At 38.0% G+C, this 14,661-nt stretch overlaps 1 protein-coding gene across 3 annotated transcripts; it reads right to left on the reverse strand.

The window, feature by feature from the left end:
* Positions 1 to 4,718, reverse strand: LOC139139152 (uncharacterized). Of its 3 annotated transcripts, none has more exons than XM_070707960.1 (2): positions 3,491 to 4,718; positions 1 to 228 (listed from the first exon to the last, which is right to left on the reverse strand). In XM_070707960.1, the coding sequence occupies exons 1-2, from the start codon at positions 4,657 to 4,659 to the stop codon at positions 222 to 224; spliced, it is 1,176 nt and encodes a 391-aa protein (XP_070564061.1). In that variant the 5' UTR covers positions 4,660 to 4,718; the 3' UTR covers positions 1 to 221. The 3 variants fall into 3 exon arrangements, with proteins under 3 accessions (XP_070564061.1, XP_070564060.1, XP_070564059.1); XM_070707959.1 differs by lacking the exon at positions 3,491 to 4,718 and adding an exon at positions 1,076 to 2,653; XM_070707958.1 differs by lacking the exon at positions 3,491 to 4,718 and adding an exon at positions 842 to 2,650.
* Between the last annotated feature and the right edge of the window lie 9,943 nt (positions 4,719 to 14,661).

A 14,661-nucleotide genomic window follows, 5' to 3' on the forward strand; every position in this document is an offset into this window, starting at 1 on the left:
TTTTTTTTTTTTTTTTTTTTTTTTTTAATTTACCAACTTTTACTTTTGTCAACTACATCAGATACAAACTTTTCGAACAGTATCTCATAACAAATGACAATAACACAGTATAACAATCTCAACAATAACTGCGCAACATCAATATGATTGTCTGTTCTGTCTAAATGGTGTAGCATCTTGTGAATGCCAAACACAACTTCAGCCTCCATACCACTGTTAAGTCAGGGTCTGCAAGAGAATTATATGAAACAACTATGGTCACTCATAGATTCCACCAGCAAAACCCCTCATGGGAGGGAAAGGGTGGGAAATTATATCTTAACTCGGTTTTGTTCATGGAATTATGATTCCATTCACACACCTTTGGTGTGCTTATGAAATCTCCAATTCCATCTCACAAAACCTCGTTAAGATATAAACAATGCATGTTCAAAGCTAATTTGCTTGTTGCAAAACACCTTCCACAAGCCTGGTGTAGGCTTGTTGGAATTGTGTTGTTTAACTTCCCTTAAGTAGAACCTTCTGAAAGTAGATGGCTTAGACCAATTGGCTCTGGACAAGATATCATCCAGTGATACACCTTGGCTTTTGGCCTTTGATGTTGTCGCTGATCTTGTGGAATGGGCTTTGAAAATACCTGTATCAAGGCCTGCAAAGTTCATGACTGCTTTCAACCACCTAGCTAGTGTGCTCCTTGATACTGGCCTATGTGGTCTGGTGTAACTAATAAACAATTGGTTTCTGTCTACTCCATCAGGCATCACACGCCACTCCTTTGTCTTGTCTAAATATACTCTCAGACAGGTAAGAACACACAAAGACTTGTTGTGGGGATACTTACTAAATGAAAGAGATCCTAGAGGACCACCTGACCCTCTTGCCAATTTTGAGAAGGTGGTTTTCGATGATTTAGTCAATTTTGTTAAATTGAATGTAACCTTGTCCCCAGAGTCAATCATACTATCTACCCGTAGGCACTGTAGTTCAGACTGTCTGCCAGCACTGGTTAGGGCCATCAGCATACACAACTTTGCTGATAAATCTTTCATACTTAGGGCTGAATTTACACCCATACCTTTCAAATAGGAAAGAACAGGGTTTACATCCCAAGTTTCCTTGTACCTTGGTTGTGGAGGTCTACTATTAAACACTGCCTGTAACAACATTTTTACCCTTGGGTGTTGTCCCACTCTGAAACCATCAATGGTTGGATGGAATGCTGATATAGTTGATCTGTAAGTATTAATTGTTCTATACTCATAGCCTTCATTGTACAGAGTTGTGAGGAAATTCAAGATATCGCCCAAAGTGGTCTGAAATGGATTAATTTGTTGTTCACCACACCAACTACTCCATTTTCTCCAGGAGGAGTTATAAGAGCTTGCTGTTCCGTCGCGCCATGCGTGTGACATAAGTTCGGCAGTTTCTTTTGAAACTCCATCTGCAACAAGTGATTTCCTGAAACCCTCCAGGCCGCTAACTGTAAGGAGCCTGTTTCCAGGAGAGGATGGACTTGTTGGAGTGGTGAGATGAGGAGTCCCTTGAATGTTGGTAGGAGAATGGGGAAGTCTATTGACATTTCCATGATCAAGGGGAACCAAGGTTGAGTGTGCCATGTTGGGGTTATCATGACGATTGTGCTCTCGCTCTTTCCGAATTTTGGATAGGCATCTCGCTATTAGAGTGAATGGTGGGAAGGCATATCCCTTCATGTGCCCCCAACTGATCTGTAGCGCATCTGTGGCCATTGCTCCCGGATCTGGTCGCCATGATATGTATTTCTCGAGCTGATGATTTATTCTGGATGCAAATAGATCCACTTCCAGGTTTCCCATTTGTTTGTTTATCAATTTGAAAATCTGTGGATCCAGTTGCCAGTCGCTGGAATCTGTTACATGACGAGATTCCCAGTCTGCTATGACATTGTTCACCCCTGGGAGATATTCTGCCGTTAAGTAAATTTTGTGAGCCAGGCTGTACTGCCACATTTCCTTTGACAAATTGACCAGTGTGGGAGACTTTGTACCCCCCATTCTATCACATGGGCCACAGCTGCTCGATTGTCCATTTTTAGGTGTACATGAATATTCGTTTTCCCTTTCGTGAATGTTTTTATAGCAAGAAACGCTGCTGTCAATTCCAATGCATTTATGTGCATGGATTTCTCTGCTGAAGACCATGCTCCCCCTGTTCTCTTTCCCTGGCATGTTGCTCCCCAACCCATCAGTGAGGCATCCGATTCTATTGTCATGTCCGAAAGGAGTGATCAGTGTTTTGCCATTGTTGTCTCTTAGATGTTCGATCCACCACTGTAATTCCTCCTTGCAACCTGAGGTCAGTGTCACTTTTGCTTCGTACGAGTTTTGGTTTATCAGGGCTTTTGTTTTTGCCATTTGGAGAAATCTGCACTGAAGGGGAGCAGGAACTACTGCTGCCATTGATGCAGTCATCTTGCCAATCAAACTGGCTAACTCTCTGACTGATACAGTCTGTTTGTGAATTACTTTGGCAGAGTGATTCATAATGTGGTTCATTTTCCCCTGCGGGAGTGACATGATCATTGAAACTGAATCTATTTGGAAACCCAAGAACTCCAGTTGTCGAGTTGGAACCAGTTGGGATTTCTTCCAATTTATTATGAACCCCAGGTTTTGAAGGAGAAATATCAGGGTGTCTCTGCTGTCTTTTTCTAGGTGTTCTTTTGACTGGTTCAATAGGAGGATATCGTCCAGATATATTATCAATCTCAAACCCAACCGACGCAATGTTGCAATTACTGGTTTCATCAGTTTCGTAAACACTCTTGGAGCTGATGCCAAGCCGAATGGGAGACAAGTGAATTGGAAGAATTTTCCTCCCCAAATGAACTTTAGGTATTTTCTTTGGCTTTCTGCTATTGGAATACGAAAGTATGCGTCTTTCAAATCGATTTTGCACATCCAGTCCCCTTCTTTGAGGATATCTTTTAGCATGTACAAACCTTCCATTTTGAAATGGTGATAGACGACATAACTGTTCAGACGTTTCAGATTGATTACTGGGCGATTCCCGCCGTCTTTTTTTGGAACAAGAAAAATATGACTTATGAAGTCTCCGCTTTCCTGGCCTGTTGGCTCGATTGCCTGTTTTTCCAGCATGTCTACTATCTCTTTGTCTATGCTGACACACTCCGCTTTTGAGAATGTTGGTGCTCTTGGAGTGCGAGTTTGAATTGGTAGTGAAGAAAACTCTATTCGATGTTCCTTGACTGTTGAAATAATTTGAGGATCTTTTGTTATTTTTTGCCAGTTTTCGACAAACTCTTTCAACCGGCCTGCCAGAGGTAGACCTTTTTGGGTCTTTACTGACAAATGCAACTTTTTTATTACTGGATGTACATTGCTTTCTAGTGGTATCTGAGACGCTGATTCTGTTTTTGTTACTGATGTTGACATGCTTTTGGCTTCGAGACAACTGACCAGTGAGGAGGAATTGTCTATGAATGCCATACCTGTTCTTTCTTGGTTGGTTTGGGCCTTGCTTCCTATTGGAGCTGAAGTTAATACGGCCCCCGAAGTGTTGCCCACCTCTTGGGGGCCCCTGTCGAAAGGGTTGTGTATTTATCTGGAAGAACCTTCTCTTCTTTTGAGGGTTGGTATATCTGTTTGTGTTTCCCAACTCATTAGCTAGCTCTCTGGCTCTCTTTTTTGACTTGGCAATTTTGGTGATCACTTTTTCAAACTTCTCGCCAAATAAATGAGTTCCTGGTTTTTGCAGGATATCTTCATGCTTTGCCAGAATTGACTTTGTACGTTTAGGGTCTTTTGTGAGTTTAGTAAGGACTGATACTCGACGCTGGTAGTTCAGTGAGACATTGGCTTGTCCTACCAAGAGTACACTTTGATCTAGCAATGTCAAAGTTTCATCTAAGTCTAGGCTAGGAGAAGCCTCTGCAGACTTTACCTCATGCAAGTTGTTCCATATGCGGGCCAAAGGGCCCATAGCATTTAGTAGTTTTTGCTGTACTTGAGATAGAGCCCTATCAATACCCTTTTCAATGCTAGCGCCCCTAGCTTGATATAGATGGTCTATGTAACTATCAACTTTTGGCGCACTGAGTGATTTGCTAGATGGTACAGGGTGTGGTTTCAGTACATTTTTTTGTAAAGTTTTATCCTTGATATACTTAGTGAAATGTTTGTCCACATAAGACTGTAGGTCTGTTGGCAAATTCCATTTGGAATCATCAGACTCTGGATCAAACATGCTGTAAGCCCCTTTCGTTTCGATTGGGGATCGGTCGCCGAAATCTTGGCGGGTTTTCTTTGTTCTGTCAAAATGGCGTCTGCTTCTGACGTCACGGTCAGTATCAGTGTGGTCTGAGCCACTATCTGAGTTAGAGGAGCTAGAAGATGCACTTTTGTCGGATTTCGTCGACGAATCCGACGAGCTTAACTCTCCATCAGTGTTTGAGTCACTATCACTCTCGTTTCCCATCGAGTGCTTTCCCTTGCCATCCCGTTTTTGAGATCTGATGTCAAACCCCGACTCATTACCTTGGCTGATTGTAATGGTGTCGTCTCTGTCATCTCTGCTCAGGTTATCCTGAGCTCGAGGTTCATTCACTGCGTTTGAGCCGTCGGTGGACTCATGTACGCCAGTATCCTTCGAGTTAGGCATCGGATGGCAATTTTTTGTAGCTGAAAATTGTGGATTTTGATTAGCTACTCAATGTTAGCTGTCGTTTGAGGGCAGCCATTTTGGAGAAGGATGAATGCTTCTGAGCATGTGCAGTTGTTTGCTTTAAATGGCTGAACGTTGAGGGCGCTTGTCATTTCTGGGAAATGCATTGGTTATATCTTAACGAGGTTTTGTGAGATGGAATTCGGGACGCACATCGTGGAGTGCGCGTTCGGAGAGTCAATTTCACCTCCCGCGTCATGTTGAAAATTTCGCCGTATTTCCTTGCTGCACATCTAAATATTAATGAAAGAGCAACAGGTCCTATTTCCCGTATATGCTGCCCTTACAATTATAATATTTTGGGAAGAATTTCACAAGTTAGGGAATTCCAAAAATACGTAAGCGATAAGAGACATATGCAAAATCAAGTAAAAACACAGTCAACAGCAAAACGATCTTCAACTCGTCATTTCATAAAAAAAGAGGGAAACTAAAAAAAATAAAACCATAGAGTTTTAGTTACCCTTCATGATATGTGTCATACCAAATATTATAAAAAATAACAGCGAAATGAAAAAGTTAAACCAACGGTTTTTTTCAGATGTATTTTTCATTTTACGATGTGTCTACTCTGCTCGATTTCCCATAGAAAACAATTGTGTTTAATGTACTGAACAGACGTACAACTATCGCTCGTTCAAACTTCTCAATTCTGAACCAATTATAGTGAAAAGGGCAGGGTGTCCTTGATATATATACAAAATTGCTGTCGTTTTAGTTTTTTGAATTTCTCGACGAAACTTGTTTTAGTTGCATTTTATTTTTCCGATCGCTGAATTTTTGCTCTTGCCCTCAATAAAATGGCGATCTTACAGCGTTTGCATATGCAGAATCAGGGTCTAATATTGACCCATTTAATCGGTTAGCGTCTCTTGAAAATAACTTGATACAATGTTCGTCGTTGTCAATAGCGACCGTCTGAGAGCGCTGTTCGATAGAAATTATGCTTCGCGGAATAACGTACACTGAGGCATACCTCGGAGACATATGTGAGAGAAAAACAATTGAATGCGACGCAGACTTGGAATGCGGAGACATATGTGAGAGAAAAACATTTGATTGCGACGCAGACTTTGAATGCGGAGACATATGTGAGAGAAAAACATTTGATTGCGACGCAGACTTTGAATGCGGAGACATATGTGAGAGAAAAACATTTGATTGCGACGCAGACTTTGAATGCGGAGACATATGTGAGAGAAAAACAATTGAATGCGACGCAGACTTTGAATGCGGAGACATATGTGAGAGAAAAACATTTGATTGCGACGCAGACTTGAATGCGGAGACATAAGCTTATGTGAGAGAAAAACATTTGATTGCGACGCAGACTTTGAATGCGGAGACATGTGAGAGAAAAACATTTGATTGCGACGCAGACTTTGAATGCGGAGACATATGTGAGAGAAAAACATTTGATTGCGACGCAGACTTTGAATGCGGAGACATATGTGAGAGAAAAACATTTGATTGCGACGCAGACTTTGAATGCGGAGACATAAGTGAGAGAAAAACATTTGATTGCGACGCAGACTTTGAATGCAGAGACATAAGCTTATGTGAGAGAAAAACAATTGAATGCGACGCAGACTTTGAATGCGGAGACATATGTGAGAGAAAAACAATTGAATGCGACGCAGACTTTGAATGCGGAGACATATGTGAGAGAAAAACAATTGAATGCGACGCAGACTTTGAATGCGGAGAACAGGTAGTTTTGGGCCACCGTAGAATTCCATTCACGAATGGTTTGGAGAGTAAGCCATGTAGAACTAGTGCGAAAAATTACCTTACTAATCCCGACGACAAGTCGTAACACACCCTTGAAATGAGTTGTGCGAAAAGTAATATAAGTAGGTATAAAATGAATTTGACATACAAAATACTGTGTGCATCTTAAGGGAGTCAAACTGTCAACTGTTTAGTTTTGTTGTAAGAAAGTTCGCGGTCTGATAGGACGAAATTCGTATCAGCCTTTCGTGATAACCAGTTTTGGTTTTGAGTTTGCCCAGAGATTTTGTTATGCAATCATCAAATAGGGGTGTCAGGCCAAGAAGATTGGTAAATACCTTTGCATTAAAATCTTAGAAACATTATCTCTTTAGATTATTAAAAGTCTAGAACAGAAACCATGAATACTCATTCAGAATAGCCCGGGAATTGATAAAGATGTGAAACTTTAATTGGTGATGACGGAAGCATTTGAAAGGTATCATTCACGTTTTAAAAAGAGCATTTTAGTAAATCATTCAAACTGCAACATTGTTACAGTATGCATCAAACATCAAACATATACACACTGTATAATTTTGGTCTAATTAATTATAACAATTTTTTTACAGAATTCATCAAACATTTCGTCTCAGCAGACATATTGCATCATTTTTGTCTGATTAATTATACCGAAATTTCCCATGAGATAAAAATTACACAATGTCAACAAAAAAGCAAGCTAGGTTGATAAAAGTAATGTATCGCAGAATACCTAACAAAGGTCATCGACATATGAAAGTCGCCGTAATCTTTTAGGATTTTTCTCGATAGTGGATTATATATTCCGTTTATGGAAATCACACAAATGAGGGGTCCTCGCGCAAGTCTTTGGTTTACAGTGAAAATTATTTCAAATTTGGTAATTGAGATTCAAAATTATAACTAGCGTACGTTATAACTTCAAAGGAATTTTATTAGATTTTTTACTCAGTACAAGATGATGAAAACATAATGTTCTGTTATCAAAATGATTCAGACCAGAAAGACCAGAAAGGATGTACGGTATTGACATTCAGCAAAGTGCCCAAATCTGCTTTGACACATAGTTTACAAAGATTAAATGTTGTAGTGTCCTGAAAATTACTTACAGATCTACAAGTGTGGTACTTACCTGCAATTCTTGAGACGGTCAAGATCACCACTAGATATGCTATGAAATGTGATACAGGGAGGCCTTCTCTGTGGTTTGCCATTTTCGTCATCGCCCATGTGAGCCAAACATCATTGATGGGGAAGTTTGGTACTCGCTATTGATGAAGAGTCAATGTTTAACATTTGGCTACTGACATACAACGTCCAATCGTTATGTTTATGATCAATCCAGCAGAGTAACAAAACATATGATAGGCTTGTGTCCTATAACATATACGGCTGTAGAAGCGTAAGCAGGTGTAACAGTCAACATACAAGGCTGGTTACGTGACCTCGCTAGAAAATATATTGTATTTTGGGTGATAGAACCTCGGTAACATTTTTTCAGTTTTTATGTATTGAAAGCAGTGATAGGACAATCTAGTATCACAGCATCCTTACTTCCTAATGCCGTCTCTCTTCAAAGTTTAGGGCATTTGGTGTAAATAATTATCTCTGAGAGTCTTTGAGGAAGCATTAAACCAAAAACGATGCCGAAATTGCAGAACTTATTGTTCTTATTGATTTTATTCCACGGTTTCATGACAAAGTTGCTTTTTTATCCAAGTATCTGGAAAAGGTGAAAAGGTATGGGAAAGAAATTGGACGATCTCCCAGGAAAAGATTTATTTTCATTGATCACCTAAATGCAACGAACACTCAAATTCGCCAGGACGTTAGGCTCTCTCGGGAAAGTTAAATTTACTAACAAAATAAAGGTGCCGATTTTGATATGACCATAAAAATGAAACTCACAGTATCGAGTCAAGAATGGCAAGAAGACATGCTCGCTAGCAAAGACGAAAACCTTCGCCAGCGAATTCGTCAAAGTCCTAGAGCATGAGGCTGCCAATAACAAATCGAAAGAGTGCATCACAGACACAGGATTTTACGACTGAACTAGGGGGTCAATTGCTGCAAGGTACCGAGTGAGTATTCGTGAGAACCATGATAAGTAGCCTCAAGTGCAAATTTTCCGCAACACGACACCATCCATCGTATTCTTCGTACTCCTATGCATAATTTATTATTTACATCGGATCAAAACCAAACCTCGAACTTTTCATGATGTAAAAACCATGAGCTGAAAAGGGGGTGCCATTTCATAGAAATGGTACCACCGGACTAAATGGCTTGTTATGGAGCAGAAATATCATGAAATTATCATGAATACAGTAAATACTTGTTTCACAGTTTGTTTACATCAAAAAATTTGATTGAGGACAACGAAATGTGTGAATATTGATAAGAGGAATGGTAGCTGATTATCAAAACCACGACTTTGGATTGACAGACTATTTATAAAAATACGTTTTCGCAATCACATAAAACACGGACAGTTTCAGTTCCTGACCCATTTACGTCAATTTACCGATTAAAAATAAGTTAGAGCCAGAAACAAGAAGTCGTTGGCGAAATGAACGTTATAAACAGATACGAAATCACCGAAACCGTAAAATGTATATTTACATACTCAGGCTGCAACGAAATGACGTATCAGTGCTTATCCAGCCATTAGCCGTTACCAGGCAGAGACCACCCTGTTTTGTTTTTGGCCTGCGAAATGGATATATGTGTACGTATTGGATTTCATACTGAAAATACACTGGGTATCTAAAAGGTATAAACTCTATAGGTAAGGGTCTCCTGATTTGCCTAATGTCACTATCTCCTTGATATGTAGTTTTCAACGTCAAGTTCCCAAAATAGTAGAGATACAGCCTGAATAGAACGCTGCCACAACACGCCAACTTCAAGGAACAACTCTACAACACTTCTGTTGCTTGCAACGGTATAATGCATCAATTAAATAAATTGGTATTCGTATACGTTCGTAGTGGCTTTGACCTTCGAAATCACCAAAGCGGTAGTCTCCATATGGCACTTCAAAACATTCAGAAACGCCATGAAATTCAGGACAGGTACACATAAATACACGTAACGATATAACTCTTTCTCACCTTCGAAGTTTTAAGGAAGGTCAAGTTTATTTTTCTCTTTACGAATGTTTTGCGAAAATGTGAAAGTCTGTACAAGTTCTCTTAGTTAACTTGAAGAAGACGCGAACACATGATGATTTCTGGAAAATAAAATAATGTGGAAGTAAAATTAGGCTCGAAGGTAATAGCTTCGAATCGAGTGTCAAAGATTTATCGATAAGCTATTAACAGTTCGATAAATATCTTTTATGTGCTCCGTAAAATTGACCGGAGTTTAGGGCCTCATACTCTTTCAGTGGCAGAGATAAGTGCAATGCACCAGCGTACACAGCTATTCAACCCGTACGACAAATTTGCAGCTGAAAAGTGGCTCTCCAAAACCAAGACAAGAAAACTGAATCCTCCGCCTTAGCTAAAATTTAACAACAATCTATTTTTTGTCATAATACAGTCGCTCGTGAGTTTCCTATATTGTTTAGCAACATGTTATCTCGTTAGGTTAGCGTTTCCAACGGAAGATACTTTATTTGGGATTAGATTAACTACATGTTACTTCTGCAGTATTGTATTTATACGTAGGTCAGAAGGTCGCATTTACTAATGCTATCGCATATTCAAGAGATTACAAACATTGAAATTGTCTGACTCCGATCTGTAGGGTTAATCTTTGACGACAAATTTTCATGCGAATGTTTAACATACAGTGGTTACATATACATTATCGCATTCAAGCCAATCTATCAATTCAAAATGGCAAAACGCAGACACAGCTTCCACGTAATTCTTTGCTTAACCCATGTTGTGGTCGTCTTGTCAAGATTATCAGGTAAATATCATATCTTTATTGCTCTACAGTACGTGCAAGTTATTGAAGCATTCCATCCGTACGCGTGCAAATCAAGAACAATGAGTGGAAATTCAGGCAGAAAGGGTCAACTGGCATATTTTAAGCTCAATAATTTTCCCGTTCCTAAGCATGTATGACTCATTTTTATGTCTGCAAAGAAAATTCGATTTCCTTCCCTTTTGAGAAACAAGCAAACAACGTTTTTTTCCACAATATTAACCTGGTGAATTGTGGCCATTTTCATATCTTTGTAAACTGGAATTAATTAATAATATAGTGTGATTTTAAAATTGAACATTAAGTTACCTACTAGCTTTTCATTTGTGAACGACCTCGCCCTCTTCCTCTCCAAATTCTGTAAATTGACATGGCGTTGCGTCAATGGACAACTTTGCTTTCCCTGGAATAGCAAACAAACATAATCACAAAGCATGATAGATATGATACGCTCAAACCTTTCATTGCCTAAAAATCATAATATTTTAAGGATTAAGTACACGATGATCAGTCAGCAAAACCTGTCATTTTAATCTTCAGATACGAAAACTTTAGGTTTCTAGTCTACATTTTCCCAATTTCCAGATCATTTATCATTCTCTGTGTATGGTATTAGAGCATTATCGTGTACGTGTACAAGTTGAATTGTAATAGTAACAGTATGTAACATTAGGTGATCTGGGCACTGGGTTTTGATGGATGTCGCTTGAGTAAACTGGTATCATATCTAACGAAAACATAATTTTCTGCAATGCTGACGAGTATCAAGGCTTACCTACTGTGTTATGTTATGATGATGATGATGATGTACCTTTTGTTAAGAGTTTTAGATATCGGACTGTCAAAACCCTGAGAAGGTACAAGGATTGTCAAAATTGTCAAAACTAAAGAATATCACGAGCTATATTTGGATGATCAAACAATTTCGAGAAACATCAATCGCTCTTTCTGTATATATATATATGGCTTCTAAGTACAACTAGTTATATATCAGATCAATATTTGTTGCATGTGTCATCAAATTTGGTCCAGGTCTTTCAGAGTTATGTTACTATTTACAAAAGTCATTAAATATGCAAATGAACAGATAATTGACATGACACTCACAGTACCATCATAATGTTCTGAGATTGTCATCTGTGAAAAGTTTCATAAAATTGTGGGCAGTTTTTTCTTAATATGTGTCGACACTGCCATTACTGTCTCCATAGGGAAACCATTATGTAACCAGATATGAACTGAATATGCTCACGTGTTTTATAACAGGTTCATTAATAGTAGTACGCTTCACACAATGTTTAATATCCAGTAAACAGACTAGTAAATTTTGACAAACTTAGTTATCAAGCATTGAAAAGACTGCTGATGACTCGACATGTATTGGCATTTATTAGACACTACTGGACGCATGAAATGATACAATATGACATGAATAACTGCATACTTTTTGACTGTTATGAAGTTATGTAAAACAATTGTACCTTTGAGCTGTCTCATTTTAAAGTGACAAATCAACGTGCAAGGAGATGTTACGCAACATTTGCAGACCTCAGGATAATCACTAACCAAACCACAAGAACAAAGACAGACATTGTATATTATGACAGCAGTTCAATTGAGCACGCGACGCGGAGTGGCAGACAGACAGACTACTGATAGTTAAGACTAGACGTGTATACGGTCTACTGCCAGAGTAACTGTCTCTGACAAGGATTAATTATATTTTTTTCAATATTCCTGTCAATAAACCCAATTCATACCAATATATTCGACAACAATGTGAGGCGTGTAATAAGAACAATCAGATATCAGTTATATCATTATATGTAGCAGGTTTAATCACGTTTTTAAAAAAGTACTCTGACTTAAATCACTAATTACAAAATTTTATTTAATATGGCAATGAGCTAATTATTAACTTGACATGCCCAATGCTTCTCAGTACAATAAAGTATTTATCAGATCAATATCTGTAGCAAGTTTCATCAAATGTAATGCTGTAATTTTGGAGTAATATCACTAATTAAAAAGTTCATTAAATATGCAAATGAACCCTTAATTAACTCAACACAACTAAATGCTTTACACCACAATAAGATATTTGGTGGATCAGTATCTGCAGCAGATTTCACCATATTTTAATGCAGTTATTACGTAGTTATATGACTTATTACAAATCTTCATAAAATATGCAAATGAGCTATTTGTTAACTTGACACTGTTAAATGCTTGTCGGTACCGTTATATATTTATCAGATCAATATCTGTACCAGATTTCACTGACTTGGGCGCCGTAATTTCAGAGTTATATACCAAATTACAAAGTTCATTAAATATGCAAATGAACCCTTAATTAACTTGACACTACTAAGTATTTTACACCACAGTTGGATATCAATCAGATCAGTATCTTCAGCAGAATTCATCACATTTGGTGCAGTTATATCGGAGTTATGACTAATTACAAAACTTCATAAAATATGCAAATGAGCTATTTATTAACTTGACACTGCCCAATGCTTCTAAGTATAATTAGATATATATCAGATCAATATTTGTTGCAAGTACATCAAGTTTGGTGAAGGAATTTCAGAGTTATGTCACTAATAACAAAGTTCATTAAATATGCAAATTAGCTGATAATTGACATGACACTCACATTATCATGATAATTTTCTAAGATTGTCGTCTTTCATGAAACTTTGTGCAGTATTTCTTCATATATGTCTACACTCTCATTACCGTCTCCATAGGGAAACCATTGTATGGAAAAAAAACGATATTGCATAACTTCATTAATATGCAAGCCACACTTATCAAAATCTAAGCAGTTCTTGCATGTAGCATATGGTACCTGTCTACCAAATCTGACTTGAATCCGTTCTGGCATTTTTGAGTTATCGTGTAAACAGACAGACAGACACACAGACACACAGACACACACACACATACACACACACACACGGACAGACAGACAGACATCGCTATGACATTAGCCCACATGTTCACACACGTGAGCTAAAAAGAACCAGATGTGAACTGAATGTGCTCACGTGGTTTACAAAATCTTAATTACATAATAGTAATATGCTACACAGAACAATCAGATATCTGTCTTATCATTATATGTGGGAGGTTTCATCAACTTTCACACACTTCTCTCGAAATTAAATCACTAATTACATAAATTCATTTAATATGAAAATGGGCTGTTTATTAACATGACACTGCTCAATGCTTCATGGGACAATTAGATATCTATTAGATCAACAATTAGATATTATCAAATCAATATCTGTAGCAGATATCATTAAATTTGGAGTTATATCACTAATTGCTCTCACAGATTCTGGTTATCAACTTCATTAAATATGCAAATGAACCCTCAATTAACTTTACACTACTAAATGCTTCTCAACACAGTCAGATACCTGTCAGATCAGTATCTGCAGCAGATTTCATCAAATTTGGTGCAGTTATTTCGGAATTATATGACTAATTACAAAACTTCATAAAATATGCAAATTAGCTATTTATTAACTTGACACTGCCCAATGCTTCTCAGTACAACTAGATATTAATCAGATCAATATTTGTAAAGGGTATCATCAAATTTAGTGCAGGAATTCGGAGTATATCACTGATAACAAAAGTTCATTAAATATGCAAATGAGCCGAAAATTGACATGACACTCACAGTACAATCATAATGTTCTGAGATTGTCATCTGTCAAAAGTTTCATGAAATTTTGTGCAGTATTTCTTGATATATGTCAACACTGCCATTACCGCCTCCATAGGAAACCATTATATGAAAAAATTTTCATAACTTCATCAATATGCAAGCCATATTAAGCAAAATTTAATGAGTACTTACCATTAGCAAAGGGTACCTGTCCACCAAATCTGACTTAAATCCGTTCAGGCGTTTTGAGTTATCGTGTAAACAGACAGACACACACATTATACACTGCAAGACCCGAGGTGCAAACTTTTATAGACTACCCCCTCGCTACGTATTTAAGTGTTGCGAGTGTAGCGAAGGCTAGGAAAAGAAGTCTAATTACAGTGAAATATATCAATGCGCAGCCTGTTTAAGATGGGACTATTTTCACATAGGGTGTCTTGTATGGAACAGTTCGATCTTCCCATCGATTTACATATCGTGAATAATTATTCCTTTCATAAGAGAAAGAAAGTTTAGAGTAGTAAAATAGAGAGGGTCAACGGAACTTTGTTTAAAGGACCAGG

The sequence above is a fragment of the Ptychodera flava genome, chromosome 8, assembly GCF_041260155.1.
Source record: "Ptychodera flava strain L36383 chromosome 8, AS_Pfla_20210202, whole genome shotgun sequence".
In the NCBI taxonomy this organism is placed as follows: Eukaryota; Metazoa; Hemichordata; class Enteropneusta; family Ptychoderidae; genus Ptychodera; species Ptychodera flava.